The 22,189-nt window shown below is 40.2% G+C and overlaps 2 protein-coding genes across 6 annotated transcripts in view; one reads left to right on the forward strand and one right to left on the reverse strand.

The window, feature by feature from the left end:
• Positions 1 to 6,272, forward strand: part of CENPP (centromere protein P) — a 225,166-nt gene extending 218,894 nt beyond the window's left edge. For both annotated transcript variants that reach the window (XM_020806629.3, XM_020806630.3), the window contains exon 9: positions 3,149 to 6,272. In XM_020806629.3, the coding sequence (XP_020662288.3) occupies positions 3,149 to 3,267 (119 nt within the window). In that variant the 3' untranslated portion in view covers positions 3,268 to 6,272. The remainder of the gene's footprint in view (positions 1 to 3,148) is intronic.
• IPPK (inositol-pentakisphosphate 2-kinase) overlaps positions 3,279 to 22,189 on the reverse strand; it is a 58,834-nt gene continuing 39,923 nt past the window's right edge. For all 4 annotated transcript variants that reach the window (XM_020806620.3, XM_078385446.1, XM_020806621.3 and 1 more), the window contains 4 exons: positions 21,527 to 21,674; positions 12,853 to 12,955; positions 9,487 to 9,566; positions 3,279 to 6,622 (listed from right to left, as the gene is read on the reverse strand). In XM_020806620.3, the coding sequence (XP_020662279.3) occupies positions 6,397 to 6,622; positions 9,487 to 9,566; positions 12,853 to 12,955; positions 21,527 to 21,674 (557 nt within the window). In that variant the 3' untranslated portion in view covers positions 3,279 to 6,396. The remainder of the gene's footprint in view (positions 6,623 to 9,486; positions 9,567 to 12,852; positions 12,956 to 21,526; positions 21,675 to 22,189) is intronic.

Genomic DNA, 22,189 nt, shown 5'->3' on the forward strand with positions numbered 1-22,189 from the left:
CCGTCTGAAGATGCAGAAGACTTCCACTTCAGATATTTAAAGACTGCTACCACATCGTATCTCAGCCTTCTTTTTAAAAAATGTTTATTAATTAAGGAAAAGCAATGAAAATACTAACATATATACCATACAAAAATCTCCCCCCCCCCGTGCCACCATCACCCTTGGGATCAGATAACCAAATATATTCTTTTAATCTCTTTTCACCCCATTCCACTCCAAAAATACATTGATTCTTCTGCTGGTTTATGACCTTTCCCTTTTATAAAAACATAATTCAAATATAGATTCCATACCTCTTTAAAATCATTGTATTTTGTCACTCTCCTTACTTTACGTTCGCTTACCATTTATCGCTAAACACATTTCTTTATACCAATCTTCAAGATTAAATTTCCAGTTTTTTGCAAATATGTCTTGCTACTGTGACCATTATAACTATTGTTCTTTCTGTTCTTTTTTAAGATGGTCATCCTTGGTTATATTTAAAAGGACAATAGTTGGTGATATTTTAATATTATATCCAATACTTTCTCTGATTTCTTTGAAAACCAATGCCAATTCTTTCTTCTTTTGCAAGTCCACCACATATGTAAATAACTTCCTTTTTCCTTTTTACATCTGCAGCATTAAGATGGTACATTTTTTATAATATTCTATCTTACTGGGGTAAGGTACCATCTCAATGCAACCTTATAACAATTTTCTTTTACCCTTTTAGACATATTCTTCATTATTCTTTGTGACCATATTTTGTTCCAATCCTCACTTTTAACCTCTTCCTCCAAATCCTCTTGCCATCGGTTTTTCATCATAGCTTTTTCATATCCAACATTTATTAGAATCTTATAAATCACACTTACTGTGCCCTTTCTGTTATTTTCTTCCTCTTGAACTTGTCTTTGCTCTATGGTCTCCTCAAATTTAGTCTTCTAATTTCTCCTACTTTTTTAGTCCACTCCCTTGCCCAACTTTCCATTTGGAGTATATTTAACCAAGATATCCCCTCTTCCTCTCCCAAGATTTCCTTTATAGTATTTTTATCTTTCATCTTTTTCATCCAAACCCTTATTGTACAGTATTTAACCCTTTCTCTACTAATATATCTAATATATTAAGTTTAGTTTTAAGGATTTGGGGGAAGCTCTGAGTCTCCACTACTTCTTGTAGTGGTGAGATATGTGGACTCAATATATATATGAATTCTTTCCAACATTCTAACATAATATTCAAAAAGGGATTAGTTATTCTGTTTACTTCTTCTGCAATTTTTTCTTTAAAGAGGATTCTCCAATCTATTAAAATGTTCCGACAATACCATTTCCCTCCATATTAAATTTCTATTATGTCTCAGTATTCTTGATGTGTTAATACACTTCTCAAACTGTGATGCCCATAACTGGACATAGGGCAGGCAGGGTCTGACCAAAGCAGAATAGAGTGCTACAGTTACTTCCTCTGACCTGGACACTATATTTCCGTTGATGCAACCTTCTATTGCATTTTCATCTTACTTTTTACTGGAACATCAAACGACTGACCCCTGTTTAACTCCTACCAAGTTAAGTTGATAGGTGACACAGGAATACCTAGTTATTTTAAATGAACTCAAGTCTGCAAGACACAGCTTGACACCCAGAAGTACTAAAGAAATTTTGCAATGTATTGTCAAAGCCTCTGTCTATATTCTGTACTTATTCATGGAGAATAGGTGATTTCTTTGAAGACTGGAGGTGGACAAATGTTGTCAAAAAGGAGAAAGGAGGTATTCAGTAGCTACAGGCCAGTCAGGTTGACACTGATACTAGAAAAGATAGGTGAACAGATAGTCTGAGAACATTTAGAAAACACAGTTGTTACTAAGACCCAGGCAGGGTTTCTCAAAACCGTGCCAAACAAATCTTATCTCTTTATTTGACACAATCACATGCTTGGTAGAGGAGGTGAATGATGTTGATGTAGTGTATCTTGATTTCAACAAGACTTTCAAGTAACGTATATCATGATAATTTTGGGCCAAGCTATAAAATGTGGGCTAGACTTTACCAGGCAATGATTTTCAGACATTAAAGAAACATCCCACCCAATTACTTTCCTACAGTGAAAGGGATCCCAAAGGAGCCTCAGGACCTTCTGGAAGGTGCAATTTGAAATACTGAAATTGGAAAAATCACCATGGCTGATGAAATCATCAGTCTTAATGCAGTGTAAAGTGCTGAACAGGATTTCAGCCACTGTGTGATTGATTTGCTATAACAATTTCAGTTGTTTCAATTCTGAATGTAAGAGACACTGAATGTAAACATGTCACTTTTTGAAAGACTGTAATAGAGATATTTGAAAAAGCAACTGTCCCAAATTAGTCCCCTTTCCACTAAACTGAAGGCTGAAGAGCGAAGCCAGCCTTTTTCATCAGGCATCTGAAGCACCATCTGAGTTTTACGAGCCAGGTTGTTCCTCTGCTCTCCTCCTCCAGGGGAAGGAGAAATGATTCCCAGCCCAAGTGCTGAGTGGGAAATTTCCACATGACTCTAAGATGACAGACAGTGGGCTGCATCTTCTGATATTACCCAGCCCACAGAAGAGTATGGAAAGAGAATCTCTCTACACCATCACTAGTTTGGGCTTGCTGTTGTAAGGATTGCTGGCAGCTAATATATTGACACATTTCAAGGTGCTGCACAAATGCTGACATTTTTGGTGCTCCTTATTTCTGAAGTGGTTGACTTTAATCCGAGGATGACTGAAATAGTGCCATGATTATAAGAGCTAGGAAAGCTTTCATTCACCTCTCCCTTGTTTCATGACCAGCTGATTTACAACAAATAGGACTATTTTGCTATATCTATTACTGTACTACCGAAATATGAGTTGCATGAAGATGATTTGCAATTCTGACCTGTTCATCATTAAACAGTGCAAGCTTGGTTATCTTAATGACAGATAGAAATAGTTTCCAGTTAAACATACTGCTACTGTTAACAGAAAGTGTTTTCTTCTCTCAGTACCTAGAAATTCTAAAGCATACTATTGGACCTCACCAGCATCAGAAATGCGAGAGTCCTGTATCACTTGTACTGCTACACAAGAAAGCTACTCAGTTGTACAGTTGAAGGGAATCTAATGTCATATCTTTTTCCTCTTACAGTTGAAAAGGCCAACAAGTTTATATCAAATGCTCCATACTGCTTTCGAAGCCTACTGCATGTGCTTGGGATAGAGGCCTCCATCGAAACACTGATCAACTCAATTTGCAAAGGAAAATAAGCACCAGTACATAAGTTATGCATCTGTTATTTTATTGCATATAAACATTAAGTTATTTTCCATTTAGAAACCATACCCATAAAACATGCTATCTGTACAATTATGGCACAATTATGGCACATATAATTTTATATATATATATATAAAATTATATATTGTCAGACAAATAAATATAGCCATTTAAATACAAAATGCTAAATAATAAGAGACAAGTTGAATGAATTTCATTTTAAAAATTAACCTTCTGAATTAAAGTGGTTTTCCCCTTTCTGTAGCATTTTGTAAAAGTTCTTCAGATCAACCAGATAAATTCAAGTCTATAAAAAGTGGCAGTTTTAATTCACAGCTATATATGCAACAGTGATGTTTAGTCAATGATGCTGAAAGGTTTAATGAAATAAAGTGTATGATACAAAAAAATTTCAAAAAGTAGCAAAATTACTTCCATAATGAAGGATTGAAAGCAAAACCAGATTTCTCACACCTCTCCCATAGAAAGAATTGTGGTACTTTTTGACAGATTAAAGCATAAGGTATGATTTACAAATGCAACATGTTGGTTTAAGATTCAAGAAGACTATAGAAAAATAGCAAGAAAGAGCAATGACACAGTATATAATTTGTTCCAGGTGTTTTTATTTTATTTTTTCAAACTGTTTTCTTGCAACCTTCAGTTTTGATAACAATTTTTAATGCAACGCTGTTAAATTAGCTACAGTTCTTGCTGTTGTTTGAAACAGTCTCCTCGAAAAGCAAAATTTGTAAGTGTCTCCTACAAGTGTTTTGTAATCAGTCTTCAAGCCCCAAACTGAGTACTTTTAGCAGCATTTTAACTCACTTGTCACCCTAACTATACAATATAAATACTTAATTTGCCCTCTTTGATTAAATGAATTTAATAGTATGAAAACTCAAATGCACATTGCTCTACAGCTATTTCTTCTAATTCCTTGTTTTGTTTGTTATTTATGGATATATAGAGCTGACAAGCTTTCTTTCTTAATGGTGAACAGGCCAGAAGTTTTAATATTTCAGTAAGATTAACTCTTAACACCACAGAAGCTTTCCCAATAATATACTTCTGAATTTGTATAACCAGTCATCGGGCATGGCAGGTTTACTAGACTCTTAAGTCATAATGTAAACAAGGAAGGTTAAGTTTTATGCCAGAACTAATATTTGGAATATCTGACAAACTATAATATGAACGTGTGCAACCTCAGTATGACAAAAATCTTGTAACTAAGCCAGATGGATACCAAGGGGGGCGGGGTTGGTTTCAGAATTAATGGCAGAATGGGTACAAGTCACTGAAGATACTCACAAAACTAGGAATTCTGTGGTATCCATGAGAAAATATTTCAGAGCAATGAAGTTTCATAATCTTACCATTACAGTTAAGATTACTGTAGCAGCTTAATTGGTATAGCAAGAAAATATTAGTCATAGGGATAGATACTTTCAGAAGTATAGGAAAATCCTATTATTTATGACAAGAAAAAGGCGGTCAGAACCTAAGAAAGTGCTTCTAAATGGCCATAGCCAGGATGGATTCAGAGACGCACAAGCAGAACTCCATTCTCTCAGTGAGAATTTCCTGGCTCCTGCTCCCCAAAAGCCATTACTGAGGGCCAAAGGACTCTCTTGCAACAGCATGACACTGCGGCACCTGAAGGGCAAGAAATGGGGAGCCTGCCTCGGTTGAGCAGAAGTGCCATCCCATCGGTACAACTCACCTTTGGCTTCACACCATTTTGCTATGTGAATGGCTGAAGTAGCATGAATCTGAAGTTTCCCACAGCTTGTACACAGAAGAGGCTCTCACTCACTTGCCGTAAGGTTTACATAGTGGCTTGCCACTAAAAAAAAACCTTATGCCATTTTCTCCTGTTGTTCTGCAGTAAGAAGAGATCAGCACTTCCAAAGTTCTGATTCCAGACTCTACATCACACAGCTGATACAAAAAGAGTGGCTTTCCTACTCCTGCAGAAGTCAAACCCATTGTGGTGGGTAAAGACAGGGAGGAAAGGCTGAGCCCAGCATTCTGCCCAACCTAATGTATATTTCCATTGTTTCCTATTTTGGTACAAAAGGCAGCAACAAGTTAGGCACAGGTACTTTCAGACAAAAGGACCCTTTGCTGAGGATAATTAAGATCCATAGAAACAGAGATAATTTCTCTGCAAACCCAGGAAAACCAAACTGCTGTGTTTTTTAATGCTTAAAGAACTCAGCAAAATATGAAAAGAAAAATAAAATCTACAATTTAGAAGAAAAAAATTAAAGCCAGACGTTTAAGCCTTTAAGCATTAGAGTGATTTACTTTATTGGAAGGCATCTTATCACTAAAGAGGCACAAGGATTAACTATTTTTTAAGAAATTAATCATTACTGGAGAAAATAGATGAGAACAATTGTGCTCAGATTGGGCTGTTAGAAAAAACTTGTTTGCAATTAAATTGTCCTATAGAATCTCTCAAAGTAACTCCTAGTTAAGGAAGAGCTTGTTTTGATAGTTTTAAGCCGACACAATTGAAGTAAGGTAATTTTTCCCTATGACCTAGGTACCAGTAAGTTTATTTTGTTTTGTAAGTCTGCTTGCATTACTTCAATTCAAATTTGAAAACAACCATTGTTTCAAGAGCAGCCAATATTTAGAATCTTCTCACATGATGATGAAAAATTCAGTTCTGTTCATATTGAAACTACCAGACAACAGCACTTGTGTGCCACATATAGTTCAACAGTGATCTGAAATGTGAATTCATCTGCCTATTTTAATTTTTTATTTTCAACAAGTCATATATTCTTCACAGAAATGCATCTGTATGCCTCATTGGAATGGTGGCTCCCTGCACTGAAAATTAAGTTGAAAACATTCGTTTCTAAGCTTCATAGGGTAATAGATTGCTTTGAACCTACTACTTTCACAGCAAGCAGTTTGCTAATTGTTGCAAAATATGCATGTCTCTCTCTTTTTACAATAAATTCATTCCTTCAGGTTGGTTTGAGTGGTATTCCATGTGTCTGAAAGGCATCTAGATTTAAAGCACAACTGAAAAAAAAAACCCACTAAACTGATATAATTTAATTCTCCCCTATCTCTACATTTAATAAATATTTACCCAGTTACATTTTATGGAGAACTAGTGTGCAGTCTTCATTTTCTTTCAAGAGATTTGACATCAGCGAGTCATCTTTGGCCTGTGTGTTCTTCAAATAGTAGTTTACTATCTTCTCATCAAGTCTGTACTGATGGTGAATGCTTTCATATGGCTTAAGGTCCAGGTCCAAGACGGAGAGTGAAAAGATAAATCTTGATTTAGAAGTTAGAACCACTGGCCTCTGCTCGGAGCTGCAAATTGAATTAAAAAAATGGCATTTACTATTCCTTGATCCTAAGGAAAAAATCTGGTGTTTCAAAGGATTTTCAGTATCCCACCACCGCTTACTCATTACCTAATCAGGACAAACTACAGCTGATGTTGCACTTTTCATGTAGTTGTGGTCTCAAGTAAAATACTTTCCAGTCCAAAATGTGGAACATAGAAGAATTCAGTTCATCATTTTCCTTTGTGCATCCACCTCAGTTTTTGCCAAGCCTCCCTAATTTTTTATACCACCACTACTGCTGCACAAAGGAACACTGCAGCCATCTGTTTATCTTACAGTTAATATAAGAAGTTTCATCAAATTATATTCTATTACTTTGAAAACAGAGGAATTATGATTATAACCTCCTGTCATTGAGATAATAAAGCTAATTAGTGCAGAGAGATAGCAAAATGCAATGTTCTGTATCTTTCAGTCAACAATACCAATGACACCTGGCACCATGCAGTGTTCTTTGCTAAAGTTATGTACTCTGCTGCCGCCATGGTGGAATTCTAGTACACTTATCTATGCCCCTTCCACTACAGTTTACTGTACAACCACACTGCTACAAATTGGTCACTTGTGTATCACCTGTGTGCAAAGCACCTTCCCAGAGAATGAAGACTTTATATATTCTATTACTGACAAGGAACATAAGCTGTGGTGGAAAAGCAAATTCTTTACATTGGGAAATGCAATTATCTTCAGTGTTCTTATAGTCATTTTTATGTATCAAAAGGCTTTTGGAAATACATAAGCCCTCCCCCCATCCACTGGGGATATATATAGTTTTTGCTACTATACAAACAAAATGATAAAAGAAAAAAAGGGGAAGAAACTATTATTTTCAGATGCATTACCAAAAGTGACCACTAGAAGGGGCCAGAGACCATACTACAGTGGGGTCTCGACTTACGAATGGCTCGACATACGAACGTTTCGACTTACGAACCGCTCTCATAGGAATATATGGACTCGACTTACGAACTTAGATTCGAGTTACGAACTCTTTTTTTTCCCTTTTTTTTAAAGCTAAGTCATCTTAGGTTAAAAGGAAAAAAGAAAAAAATATCCCCCTCTAGTGGCAGAAGGCGGAATAGCAGCTTCCCATTAGTTTCTATGGACGAAAAGAGCAGATACGGATTAAATGGTTTTCAGTGCATTCCTATGGGAAATGCAGATTCGACTTAAGAACTTTTCGACCTGAGAACTGCCTTTCAATACCAATTAAGTTCGTAAGTTGAGACCCCACTGTATGTATTTTTCACTAACAAGTATTTACAGCACAGTCTCTGGTTCCCTCTAGTGGCCAGTTCTGGCAATACATGTGAAAATAGGGTTTTTTCTGGATTATTTTCTTTTAATGTTTTTAATATTTTCCAACTGCAGATAAGAAATATAAATATATCCACTGATTTACTTATCAACTATTTGTTTTAAATTATTGAACTGCACATATATATTAGAATTTCCAGTAGGATTCTCCATTACCTACAATTAATCTCTCAATCTGTCAATGTGACACTACTGTATATATTTTTGCTAAGTAACAAAAAACTTTCAGTCTGCTTCATGAAAAAATTAACTTTTACAGACATGAATGAGTGGACGAAGTTTCCTGCCTCCCTTGTATGAAAATCCTGAGTTGCTGTTTGGGTGGATGCTTGTTACTTTGAACACACAAATAATCCACTGCATGAAATAAAAGAATGGGGTCATGTACTGCAGATTAACACACTGTAGTTTCTAACACATACATTAAGTTGCTTTTATGTTGTGCTTTAAAAAAGTCTACAAGCATATTTAATAAATCTGTTTCTTCCTAAAACATACAATACTTCAAATAAATAAAAAACAGTCCCTGCTATTCTTTTAAAATGGTAATGTTAGACTTCACCTGCCTATGCCAATAAATCTTAATAATCTACTCAAATCTGACTTGATTAATCCCTTTTTCCTGTTAAGTAGGCCATCTATCAATTTTAGGAACGGGCAAAGAAAAAGGGACTGTTATGCTAAGTACTTAAAGGTTCCCCTTGACATTTAGTCCAGTCGTGTCCGACTCTAGGGCACGGTGCTCATCCCCATCTCCAAGCTGTAGAGCCAGCATTTGCCTGTGGACAGTTTCCGTGGTCACGTGGCCAGCACGACTAGACACAGAACACTGTTACCTTCCCACCGTGGTGGTACCTATTTATCTACTCGCATTTACATGCTTTCGAACGGCTAGGTTGGCGGGAGCTGGGACAAGCGACGGGCGCTCACTCCATTGCTTGGATTTGATCTTACGACTGCTGGTCTTCTGACCTTGCAGCACAGAGGCTTCTGTGGTTTAACCCGCAGTGCCACCACATCTTAGACTTCACATAATAGGCAATTTTTGCAACTAAAGGCCAGTTCGACTAAAAGGCCATGACAATAATGTAATGCTCAAATTAATAAATATAGGTACCACTTAAGATAGAGTGAATGAAAACATAACTAGCACAGTTATTATATATCAAGACAAATGAGAAATGGTAAATTATATTTCTTCAGAGGCGCAACTAGCAGGAAACCTAGTGAACAGTAGCTATGGATGAACTCAGTTTAAACATTTTGATATCATATCAAGACCTATAAAGAACATTTGTTTACCATCAAGAAACCTTAGAAAACAAGCTTTTTGCTAAGGTGTTTCATGTGTCACCTTTATTTACTCTTATTTGAAATGTTAGTGGACTGGAATGTTTTTCAACAGAACTACTCAAGTGCCACCTAAATGATCATTCTGAGGAGTCCATATGAAAAATATACTGCATTTTCTATCTGAAATTCTCTTTGTTAAAAGGGCTACAGTAGTACCATTCATCCTGTTGGCAAGGTGAAAGGGCAATCATGATCGAGCAGTCCTTTGCTGTCATTGCGACTCTGTATTGCTGAACCTGTAACAAAAGCAATATAAGACTCATCTTAACAGACAGTTATAAAAAGCTCCTTGAGGCAGTTCACAAACAAACCAATTTTCTTTATGCCATGCAATTGCTCCTATACAACAAAAACACAGCAGAGAAACCACCAGTATAAGCCAGGGTTTGGCAAATTCCAATCTATGACCATTCCATACACATACAAATTTTGTCAATCAAAATGCAAACTGTGCAAAAAGAAATTAAGTTCCCCCATATTACTTTTTTTTAAAGGCCTTAAGTGTTAGAGAAATAGGTATACATTGCAAACAACACCACACTGACAATTCCAAAAAGTGCAGTTTAAAGCAAAAGGAAAAAAAGTGAGTTCAGGGCATTTCTAGGGAAGCTGGGGGTTGCACTGAACCCCTTGATGTTGCACACAAATTGCAGGCTGCAGCTGTTGACTAAGAACATGCCATTCAATTTGCTTGTTCCAATTTGTTTTTCAAGTACAAGACCCAGACTTCATTCTGGGAGTTCCACCTGACAGACACACACCAACAGACACCTAACTGTTGTTGTTCACCTAGGAAAAAGGGCTAAGCTAGCTCTGCTTGGCTTCCTGTTCAAAAAGGAAGGTGCCCCGGTGCTTCCTTTTTGAAGCCTCCTTTTTGAACCAGAAGTTGGGTGCTGCTGGGCCATGAAGCCTTCCAGCTTAGGACTTTCTCCCAGGTGAGCCACAATTAGATGTCTATCTGTCAGCTGGTTCTCTCAGAATTGAAAATTACGGGATTTGCGGGGGAAGGACTGGTTGGCATACCTTACTGCCCACTTCTGATGAAAACTTGCGTTTTCATACAGAGACACTCTGGAAGTCTCAAAAAACTTCTCTGCAACTGCAATGTTTCAGAAATGGCTGCTGGCTGTATCCATGCATAAGAGGATTGACAGGAAAAAGACTTTGTGTGTCAATCATGTTAATGTGGCTCAATCAACTGAAGAGAAAGGACTATACAGTGGTGCCTCGCTTAACGGGCGCCCCGTTTAACGACGAAATCACATACTGACGAACTCTTTGCGATTGCTTTTGTGATCGCATTGCGATGTTTTAAATGGGGAAAAATCGCTTTGCGATGATCGGTACCCTGTTTCGCTTACCGATTATCGCAAAGTGATGATTTTCCCCCAGCTGATTGGCGGTTCCAAAATGGCCGCCGAGTTAAAAAAATGGCCACCCACTGTGTTTAGGGACGGATTCCTCAACGGGCAGCGAAAATGGCCACCGTATAGAGGATCTTCGGTTAAAGGTCAGTTTTAAGCCCATAGGAACACATTAAAGGGGTTTCAATGCATTCATATGGGCTTTTTAAAATCGCATAGCAACGAAATCGCTTTGCAGCGATTTTGGCTGCACCAATTAACGTCGCTATGCAAGGCACCACTGTACTGTTAGCTCCATCCCCACACATCTTCATTGGCCTCATGTCTTACATAACACATTAAACATGGAAATCTCAGCAATATATGTAGGCTTCAGTGTGTTGGACCACTTTCTAATGGGGTTCCTGCTTGCACTCAGTAGTCTCTGCTCCAGTACCTCCTTTACTGCCTGTTTGCCCTTAAGAATGTGCAAGAGCTTATGTTCCTTGCAAAATCCTGTGTTTGTATATAGGTTTTCACACCTAATCTTGTAAATATAAGATTTTACTCATGTCATTAGATTACACCAGATCACACAGGAATAAAAAAATTTGAGCCCTACCTGCATTCAACTGACTCATGAATTCAAAAACATAACAGCAAAAATCAGGAAACTAAATCTGCTACAGTGTACTCATTTATAACAGGTAGATTTATTTTAAAATTATTTTTTTAAAGATCACTTTTCCACAAAGTTCTTATGTGTTTAACACCTAATACTCTTAATCAATTCAATTGCAAACTAACAAATTAAAGCAGAACTTTCTCCTGGGAATGTATCAGTTTTTACTTCTTTAATTGAGTTTCCTGTTGTATTTGTATAAAACTACAAGCAGCAGGATTGAGGTGGTGATCCATTGTGCTCATGTTATGTAACCATACACACCAAATCAAACAGGCAGACCTTTATACATTTAAAGGGAGTAATACAGAACATATCCCAATCACCTCCAATATAGAAAAAGGAGCTATTAAACAGAGACTTATGTCATAACTGCTAATGCAGAGGAAAATGGCAAATAATATTATAGGCTACTTACAAGAAGGAAAATAGATAATTTGAACAGATATAGGCAACTATATGAAAGTAAGTTAGTTATGTGCTATCAAATCAGAATCGATTTATAGCGAACCTAATAAGGCTTTCAAGGTACATGAGATATTTAAGGAGTGGTTTTATCAGTTCCACACTGTCAGTGAATTCTCATGGCCAATTGAGAATGAAAACTGGTCTCCAGAATCCTAGGCCGCCACTCTATCCACTATACCACACTGGGTGGCTCTATATTAAAGTGATCATAGTTAAAAACAATTTAATACAGTGATGCCTCGCTTAATGAGTGCACCGTATAGCGATGTTTCCGTATAGCGATCCCTTTTTCGGGATCGCTATACGGAAACATACCCGATCTTCGCAATGGGGAAAACCCGCATTGCGAAGATCGGGTATTGCGGCGGCCATTTTGGAGCCGCCAAACAGCTGTTCGGCGGCTCCAAAATGGCCGCCGGAAGCCCGGAAACGGCTGCCGGCAGCCATTTTCACGCCGTGCCCTCGCTTAGCGAGGGCGCGAAAATGGCTGCCGGCAATTGGAATCATCGCTGAACGGGTAAGTAAGAAAGGTATTGGAACGCATTAAACTAAGTTTAATGCATTTCAATACATTTTCCCTACCCGTTTAGCGACGATTCCGCATAGCGAAGGTTAATCCGGAACGGATTAACCTCGCTATGCGGGGCACCACTGTATATGGATAAATTAAAAGCAAAACTCTAACCTTTTAAACAAGTATTATTAAAATGAAACTGCTTTTCACAAGTCCTTGCCAGCTAAAGCCATTTTAGGCCCTGCTTCACACAGAGCTGAATCTACATTCAAAACCTGGAAGCATGATAGCCGAGGGGTAAAGCATATGATTCAAAGGCAGTAAGCTGAATTCCCTGCCATCTACAGTTAAAATGATAAAGCAACAGATGATGGGAGAGGCATGTCTAAGATTCTGGTTAGCTAGTGCTTTGCAGCGGAAACAGTAATAAAATGAGGTCATAATTATTCAGAACTTAATAGCAGTACCTATTCAAAAGGCACATGCAAAGATATGACCTTTTAAAGAGGAGGTACCTTTCTCAATGCATATCCTACTGTCCCATCATCTTCACATGACAGATCCAGTAGCTTCCCGTAAAACGATTCATCATATGGCCCATCTATCTGTAACATATTCCTAAGAAAAAATTAAATTTATTTAGACAACTGTTCAAATAAAATCAAGCATCTCATTGTGACAAACCCAGACCTACTGGGATATGTCACACAGTTACACTAAGCTGCCACCAACCATTCCCTTTAAGAAGTCACACAGACCAGGGATGGATTTTTAAACAATAAAAAGAATAAGGTTTATTTTAAATACAAACAGGGTAAATAAAACAATCAGGTGAATAAAATAAAGTAACGTGGCTTATTCTCACACACACAAGCATACAGTTTGGTTCACCTAGAACCTTTAACTTAAAGCACAGACCCTGAACCCATCAGTTCTGGCTAACCCACAGGCCCCTGAACCTTTCAGGCTGGTACTCTGACACACAGTAGTACCCTGTCAGACACCCAGACTCCCACAACAGCTTCTTCTTCCCCAGCTGCTGCTTCGTCCCAACCCAGTGTCTCACAGTCTGTCTCAGCATCTCCCTTCACCACACAGGCATCACATATTTATACAGTACAGCCCCTCCTCCTGATGTCCCGCCTTCCACTCCCCATAGGATGGAACTTTCCCTCCAAACCCATGACAGACAGGTAACATCAGTGCTGTTATGTAACACCTCCCCTCTTTATAAGTTGTTTTGTAGGGGGAAAGCTAAGGTGCTTTTTCCCAAAAAACAACCTGTATAAAACACACAACACCAATTATACCTACCATATTATACTTACTTACATTCTAAGTTAAACATTTCAAATAGGCATTTAAACATTTACCATATACATTACATCAATTTACCTTTATTAATACCAACCAAATTCAAAACCAGGTACATTTTAACTTTTTGTTTTCATTATATACATATAGTCCATGTTCTTTCGCCGTCTTCAGTCTTCAGGTCTTCTTGATAAGGCGTCAGCAACACAGTTCACTGACCCTCTGACCACCTTCACTTCAAAGTCATAGTCCTGTAAGTTCAAAGCCCACCTCATAAGTTTGCTATTGTGGGTTTTCATTGTCTTTAACCATTGCAATGGTGAATGGTCAGTACACAGAACAAAATGTCTTCCCCAGATGTAAGGCTTGGCCTTCTGGATCGCGTAGACTATGGCCAAACACTCCTTCTCCACGGTTGCCAAATGTCTCTCACCTTTTTGAAGTTTCCTACTCAGGTAGGACACTGGATGCTGGTCACCATTCTCATCCTCCTGGCACAGAACTGCTCCTACCCCGCTGTTAGACGCATCGGTGTAGATGATGAACTCCCGGTCGAAGTCTGGAGCACGCAGGACAGGATAGTTGATTAACGCCTCCTTCAACCTCTGGAACGCCGCCTCACAGTCGCTGGTCCACGGGATGCGGTCATCAGCCTTCTTCCTCGTCAGATCGGTCAGCGGAGCCGCAATCTCGCTAAACCTCGGGATGAACTTTCTGTAGTAGCCCACCAACCCAAGAAATGATTTGACTTTTTTCTTGGTGTTGGGTCTAGGCCAATCACGAACAGCTTCTATTTTGGCCTCCAGGGGTTTTATCATTCCTCCCCCTACCATGTGACCCAAGTATTTTATTTCTGGGCTACCCAGCTGACACTTGCTGGCCTTTACTGTTAGCCCTGCTGCACTTAACCTCTGCAGCACTAACTCCAGGTGTATCAGGTGATCTTCCCAGGTATTACTGAAGATCCCTATGTCGTCAATGTAGGCCACTGTAAAGTCACTGAGCCCTGCCAAGGTCTGGTCCATCAGCCTTTGGAATGTGGCTGGTGCATTTCTGAGACCAAAGCTCAGGACTCGAAACTCATAGAGACCAAAAGGGCTGCAAAAGGCAGTCTTTTCTTGATCCCTGGGATCAATTCTTAATTGCCAATATCCCTTTACCAGGTCCAATGATGAGATGAACCGACAACCCCCTATGGTTTCAATCAGGTTGTCTAGCCTGGGCATTGGGTAGGCATCAGGAGTGGTTACACGGTTTAATTTCCTGTAATCAACACAAAACCTAATGCTCCCATCAGGCTTGTCCACAAGGACTATCGGAGAGGACCAAGGACTAGAAGAGGGGACGATTATGTTCTCCCTCAGCATCTCGTCCAGCTCCTTCCGCACCTTGTCCCTATAGGGTCCCGTTACTCGGTATGGGGATACTGCCTGCGGGGGTGCATCCCCTGTGTGGATCCGATGCATCACTCCCTTCACTATCCCCGGCTTGTTGGAAAACACCTGTTGATATTTACTAAGCAGCATTTTTAATTCTTGCTGCTGGTCTTGGGTGAGTGCAGGACTGATCTTTACCTCCTCTGGGTTGTATTTTACTTCCCCTCTACCCTCCCAGAAGGGTAATTCAGCTTCCTCACTCTCAGCTGCTTTTATAGCAAATAGAACCCTCTGTTCCCCTCTGTAGTAGGGTTTTAGGGCATTCACATGAACCACCCTCCTTGCTTGGTTCTCCTCCTGCTCTATTAGGTAGTTCAGATCTGACATCTTGGAAATGACCCTATATGGTCCTGCCCATTTGAGCTGCAGCTTATTCTCTCTGCAGGGCCTAAGCCAAAGCACTTCCTCCCCTGGGTCAAAGTGCCTCTCTCTAGCTTTGCGGTCATACCATGTTTTCTGTTTGACCTTCTGCGCTTGCAGGTTTTCTGCTGCCAGCTCTAGATTTCGCTTTAGGTCATTCATCAAGGTGTCTATGTAAGTCACAACGTCTTGTGGGTCATCCTGGGTGATCTGCTCCCAATTTTGTTTGATCAACTCAAGGGGCCCTTTCACCCCTAAGTGTGCAGCAGACATGTCAGAGTGACCCCTTTGTAAGATCATGGGGCGATACTTTTCAGGTACCACCAGCTGACTTCTGATCCCATCTCCCCCTTTTGAGATATTCCCCAGGGTTTCTCTATATAAAATCCCCTTTTTCTCCAGAAATCTCACTGGGGTTTCAGGTGTTAGCTGGGCGTCAGTCACCTGTTCAAAACACTTTTGGAGAGTGGCGTCTGCCTTTTGCTCCTGTCCAAATCTGCTGTCTGTGGTTAAGGTTTCCACCACAGCTTCTGAACTCCCCTCTGCTTCCGTCTCTGGCTCATCATTACCCCCCTGAACTGTCCCTGTGGTGGCTTGTGAGCGTGTAATCACTAGCACCCGTTTCACATGTTCAGCCAGGTCATTTCCCACGAGCACGGCTGCTGGCAGAGTCGATGAAATCGCTATCCGCCAATCTCCCCTCCAGCCTTGAAAGTTGACAGGTACCTCTGCTACTGGCAGAGAGATTATCTGCCCCTCAATCCCTGCCACCTTCATGCTCTCATTTGGGATTATAAACTCCCTAGGAATAATATCTGGATGGCACAGGGTTACCTGGGAACAAGTGTCCCGCAGCCCCTATACTGACGGTCAAGTATTCCTACGTCCACCCCGGCTGTCTCAAACAACTGAGAATCTGTTTTTACCAGCAAGCAGCGCTTTACCTCCCCAAGAGGACCATTTTCCTCAGCCTGATCAGCAGAGGTAGCTGTTCCAGACTGAGTAGTCATGGCAACAGGCTCCCTCTGTGACAATGAGCTTTGCTCTTTCTGGACACAGAACACAGCTTTTGGCTTGGTCCCACTAGAATTCTGAGGCACCATTCCTTTTAGCTGCTTTAATTTCTCACACTCTGAGATCAGATGACCCTTTCCCTGACAGAAATAGCATTTTCTAGTGTATTTGGATTCTCTCTCCTCTTGTTTCGGTTTTCCCTCCAAATTCTGAGGGCTTGGTTTCATGCCTGAGGGCTTCCCTTCACCATGGGCCCCTCCCCCTTGCTGGCTTTTCCCTGGTCCCTGAGAGTACTTGCTGTAGGTTTCTTTGGGTTTACCTACAGATTTCCCCTCACCCAAGGGCTTTCTTATTTGGGAGATAAAATCCGCGATTTCTGCGGCTGCTGCCACAGATTTCGGTTTCCTTTCCCTCACCTGGAATTTCAATTCCCCATGCAGAACTGAATAGAACTGTTCCAGGGCTATCAAGTCTTTAAGCTGTTCATAGGTCTCTGTCCCCTCCTGCGATAGCCATTTCTCAAGCAGCCTCACCAATTGGGCCCCCACTTGGGTAAAAGTCTGTTCTGGCTTCTTGGTAAGGGACCTGAATCTTTGTCTCAGCTGCTCTGCATTTATCCCATGTCTTGCAAACACCAGTTTTTTAAACTCTGCGAAATCTTTCATCCGTTCCTCAGGCATCTCGGCATAAACCTCAGCCAGGCTACCACTGATTAAAGATCGCATGATGGTCATCTTCTCAGTTTCCCTCACTGAGAAGTCCACAAACGCTCTTTCCACTAAGGAAAAGAACACCTCAGGACAATCTCCCTTGTGGTACACAGGGAATTTCTTCAGGTCAGCCTTAGACAGTTGGCCTCCCTCAGAATCCCTATTATTATTATTGTTCTGGTTCATCATTTCCAGTTTTCTTAATTCAAACGCCATTCTTTCTTTTTCCAGAGCAATTCTCTCTCTCTCCCTCTCCATTTCCATTCTTTCTCTCTCTCTCTCTAATTCAAATTGCCGCTGTTTCTCTCTTTCCCTTTCCTCCATTTCCCTCACCCTCAGTTCATGCTGTTGGGCTATGAGTATTTTTCTGAGTTCTGGGTCTTGCTCTCCTGTGCTGTCACCTTGCACTGAGCCAAATTCATCCTCAGAACCTTGGTCAATCTGGGGGTCTTTCACTTCACTCATGTCTGCTACTTGGCTTCGAGTCAAGGGCATACCCCCCCCCTCAGAACAGGCTGCTTTAAAAAGTCAAGCCTCAGAATAAAACGACCACTTTTTTCCTTTTTGCCTCAGAACCAGCTCTCCCTAGAGATTGCTGCTGTTCTTCAGCACTAAACTTGCAACAGTATCGAGTCAGAGCCTACCCCCCTCTGCTGGGCCTCTCAGCTGGCAAGCTAGCTCGCTGTTGCTACGCAGTTTTGCCTCAGCGTTTTCCCGCCAAAATCAGGCTGCCTCAGAGCACCTTAATCTAAGTCTCCCCAGTTGGCACGTTCTTCTACTAGCGCACCTCCCCGTGAGGTACACCTAGAAGATTACCTACGCGCCTCAGACTGTCCCTGACTGGACCCCCCTTGCTCTGGGCACACCTGCCAAGGCTTTGCTGGACCACTGGACAACTGGACCAGTCGTATCCCACACGCTGGACACCAATCAATGTGACAAACCCAGACCTACTGGGATCTATCACACAGTTACACTAAGCTGCCACCAACCATTCCCTTTAAGAAGTCACACAGACCAGGGATGGATTTTTAAACAATAAAAAGAATAAGGTTTATTTTAAATACAAACAGGGTAAATAAAACAATCAGGTGAATAAAATAAAGTAACGTGGCTTATTCTCACACACACAAGCATACAGTTTGGTTCACCTAGAACCTTTAACTTAAAGCACAGACCCTGAACCCATCAGTTCTGGCTAACCCACAGGCCCCTGAACCTTTCAGGCTGGTACTCTGACACACAGTAGTACCCTGTCAGACACCCAGACTCCCACAACAGCTTCTTCTTCCCCAGCTGCTGCTTCGTCCCAACCCAGTGTCTCACAGTCTGTCTCAGCATCTCCCTTCACCACACAGGCATCACATATTTATACAGTACAGCCCCTCCTCCTGATGTCCCGCCTTCCACTCCCCATAGGATGGAACTTTCCCTCCAAACCCATGACAGACAGGTAACATCAGTGCTGTTATGGCCCATCTATCTGTAACATATTCCTAAGAAAAAATTAAATTTATTTAGACAACTGTTCAAATAAAATCAAGCATCTCATAATGCAACAACATACTGCACTTCTGTATCAGCAGTTCTCCCAGATTTCCACTTTATCGGGTCTTTAACATCTGATTCCTACAACCAACATTTCATTTTACAAATGAGATTACTATACCCTCTACTGGCCATACTCTGAAATTACAATTAGCAACCAAAAGCATAGAATTACAAAAGACATACCCAAAATAAACTCTACCCTTTGATATTTGGAACAAGAGGCCTTGCCACTGTTTACAGTTCCAGCCGGTCAACCATGACACTACCAGAATACTGTATTTTATTATTTCCCATCACAATTCCTTTCTCCTTCCCTCCCTGATCAGCCATTCTGTGCCCTGAGAAGGGATGTGCTTGTTCAGACTCCAGCTCCCAGAAGTCTCTAAGAATTCTCAGGCCCACAAACAGATACCTGCAGACACCTTCTTTTCACTCACCTGGAGAAAGGCTGATGCCTCCTTCTATACCTTTTAGGCCTTATTTCCTGCTGCAGTGCTTCCTGGAGGGGGATCTTTAGGAGGCACCCTTCATTGAACGCAAGACTATCAGTCCCAGGAAGCACTGTAGCAGGAAATAACTCTTGGAAGAACACATAGAAGGAGGCCTCAGCCCTTCTCCAGGTGTATGAAATGACGGTGTCGTCAGGTGTTTATTTGGATGCTGGAACTCCCAGAATGCTCACCTGAGAATTTTTGGAAAATTCTGGGATTTGGAGTGAAGAAGCAACAACAGCAAGGAATGGAACATCCCTACTGCTGAGCACACTCTGCTCTCACTGGGCTTCTGTTTGCGTATGGATGGTGATGCCATTTTGGCTACCCAAGGATTTCCTCTAAGAAATATATATTCACTGATGTCCTCAAAAGCACTGCTGTATACTACCATTACTGTGGAAACCCCAAGTGGCATTCCTAACAGTTGAACGTATTTTACAAATGATAGCAAAGTGTAAGCAAAAGAGAGAACTGAAAATATATTGAATTAAGTAGAACATATTTATGTGTTAATATGACCGGAGGTTGTGTTTGTAAGTCCTATAATACAGTACTCTGGTTTTACAAGACTTTGGTGTACCAGATCCTTTATGCTACAGGCCTTTATTGCTCCAAGCTTTGCACATTTTAAATCATAACAATAATGTTTGTTATCATAAGGGCAGACTGCCAGATTCTGTATTACAAGCCCCTGTAGTTATAGAAGCTGCAGGGAAAGTAGACATTCCTGTTATAAAATTTCGATGTACCATGCCCCTCGACCTCCAGGCCCGAAGAAAGGATTGTTGATAGTTGATGAAGGAGAGATAAGGGTATAAATAATGGCAAGAAAATATAGCCTAGGGCAAGGAACAAAGCATGCCAAGAGAGCACCATTAGAAGGGAGAAAATTCTACTGGAGTAAGATCTTTTACTACAAGCTGATGTGATTTTATAATTGCTTATGCTTTAGCCTTATAATTATATAGTCTGTTAAGATACTTGCACAGATATTACTTAATTGTGAGTTAATTTTTTTATACCTTAGAAAGTGTGCCTTTTAAATATTTTACAGTCTTATTCCACTATATTAATTTTTATTAGAGTACCTTAAAGTTTTGTTAGGGTAGTTACTTGTATTTTCCATTTAGTTCATTATGTTTTCATAGTTCTATTCCTAAAACATTGTTCAGTATTACATTTTTATAATAAAGTTATTCGGATTATCAACAGATAATTCAGTATATGAAACCACACAATTATATCTGTCTTGCATGGGGCAAAGAAACAGATTGTTCATAAGGAGGGAGTCAATTGTACACAGTGCAAAATATTCCTCTGGGTCATACTGGACTTAACCATTTTGGGAAACTGCCAGCTCTGACTAACATTTATTTCCTATCTTTCCTTGGAGGCTTATAAATTTATGTAGGGGAAAATTCAGGCATCAGACTCCCTGACCTGACACTTGTTTCTTCATCTGTAAGATGAGAGAATTGCATCACAAAGCAAGCTTCCTATTTTTAAAGAAAATGTAATAAATGGATATACAGTGGTGCCCCACATAGCGACGATAATCCATTCCGAAAAAATCGTCGCTATGTGGATTCGTCGCTATGCCGGGCAAAAAAGCCCATAGGAACGCATAAAAACATGTTTAATGCGTTCCTATGGGCAAAAAACTCACCGTTGTGCGGAAATCCTCCATGCGGCTACCATTTTCGCTGCCCGGTAAGTGAGGAAAGGGTGCGAAAACACAGCGGGCAGCCATTTTGGAACCGCCGATCAGCTGTTAAAAAAAACATCGCTATGCAAAAATCGGTAAGCGAAAAGCTTACTGATCATCGCAAAGTGATGTTTTACCATTAGAAACATCACAATGCGATCGCTTTTGCGATCGCAAAAAACACATCGCTATGCGGATTCATCGTTAAACGAATCGCTTGTTATGTGGGGCACCACTGTACCAACAAAAAGCTATTGCTTGGTAGATATGTTAATAGCCCTTCAAGGATATTTAATTGGAATAAATGTTGCTGAAGAATAGAAACACACAGTCCATGCAGGCCTCAGGCCTGTAAGGAGCAAAACACAACATCAGTATTGTCTGCCTTAATGCACCTGCCACATTTCTGATGAAAGATAGTTGAAATGGTCCCTTGTTAGAAAACAGAAGTGGTTTCTTCTTAGAAAAAAGGTTTTAAGGGCGTAACAAAGTTGCTCCGTGCATATGATTACCCTAACCTAAATAAACTGTTTCTCATCAAAACCTCATTGTAATCCTGTCCTTTCTGTCACACTGAGTTTAAAACAAGAAACAAAAGACTTTACCGCTCCTTGGGAAACTCTTCCAAGTATTGTTCTACTCTGTTGTGTAAAGGATAAACACCCTCAATATCTAGCATATCCAGCATCTGAACTTGAAGCGTTTTGTAGAGGACACATCCCTTTGGTAAGCCACTCTCCATTTTATTTTTACCTGGGGAAAAAGATACATTTTCAAAACTGCTGTTCCAAAACATGTGCAACAACTGTCATTAAAATTAGTGGAGAGAACATTAGACCAGGGAAGAATTAAACACAGGGAAGGTTTTTATTCCCCGCCCCCAAACTATGCATCCCAAAAAGATTCAGAAAAAGAAATAAAACACCACTGTAATTCAGCACTAGTTTGAAAACAGAATCCAATGGGACAAAGAGTAACATCAGTCCTTTTACTGCTCTCCATAGTAGACAAAGATCTATAGAAATTATCCTAATCTAAACAAGTCTTTTAATATATATTTTAGCATATCTGATTCTTCCACTCTGTCCCATGTCATTCAGGAGACAAAGTAGTAGGAAAAATGCTTTCAATTTAATAGCTTTCCAGTAAAATACATCTGTACATCTATGCAATGCTATGTTTTAGTTTATAAAGCTGAGACTTCCTTAACATATGTGTTAATAATGCAGTATATCATGGAATGTAGCTCTGGAAGCAACATCTTGGGC

Source organism: Pogona vitticeps, chromosome 2, assembly GCF_051106095.1.
Source record: "Pogona vitticeps strain Pit_001003342236 chromosome 2, PviZW2.1, whole genome shotgun sequence".
NCBI classification, from domain to species: Eukaryota; Metazoa; Chordata; class Lepidosauria; order Squamata; family Agamidae; genus Pogona; species Pogona vitticeps.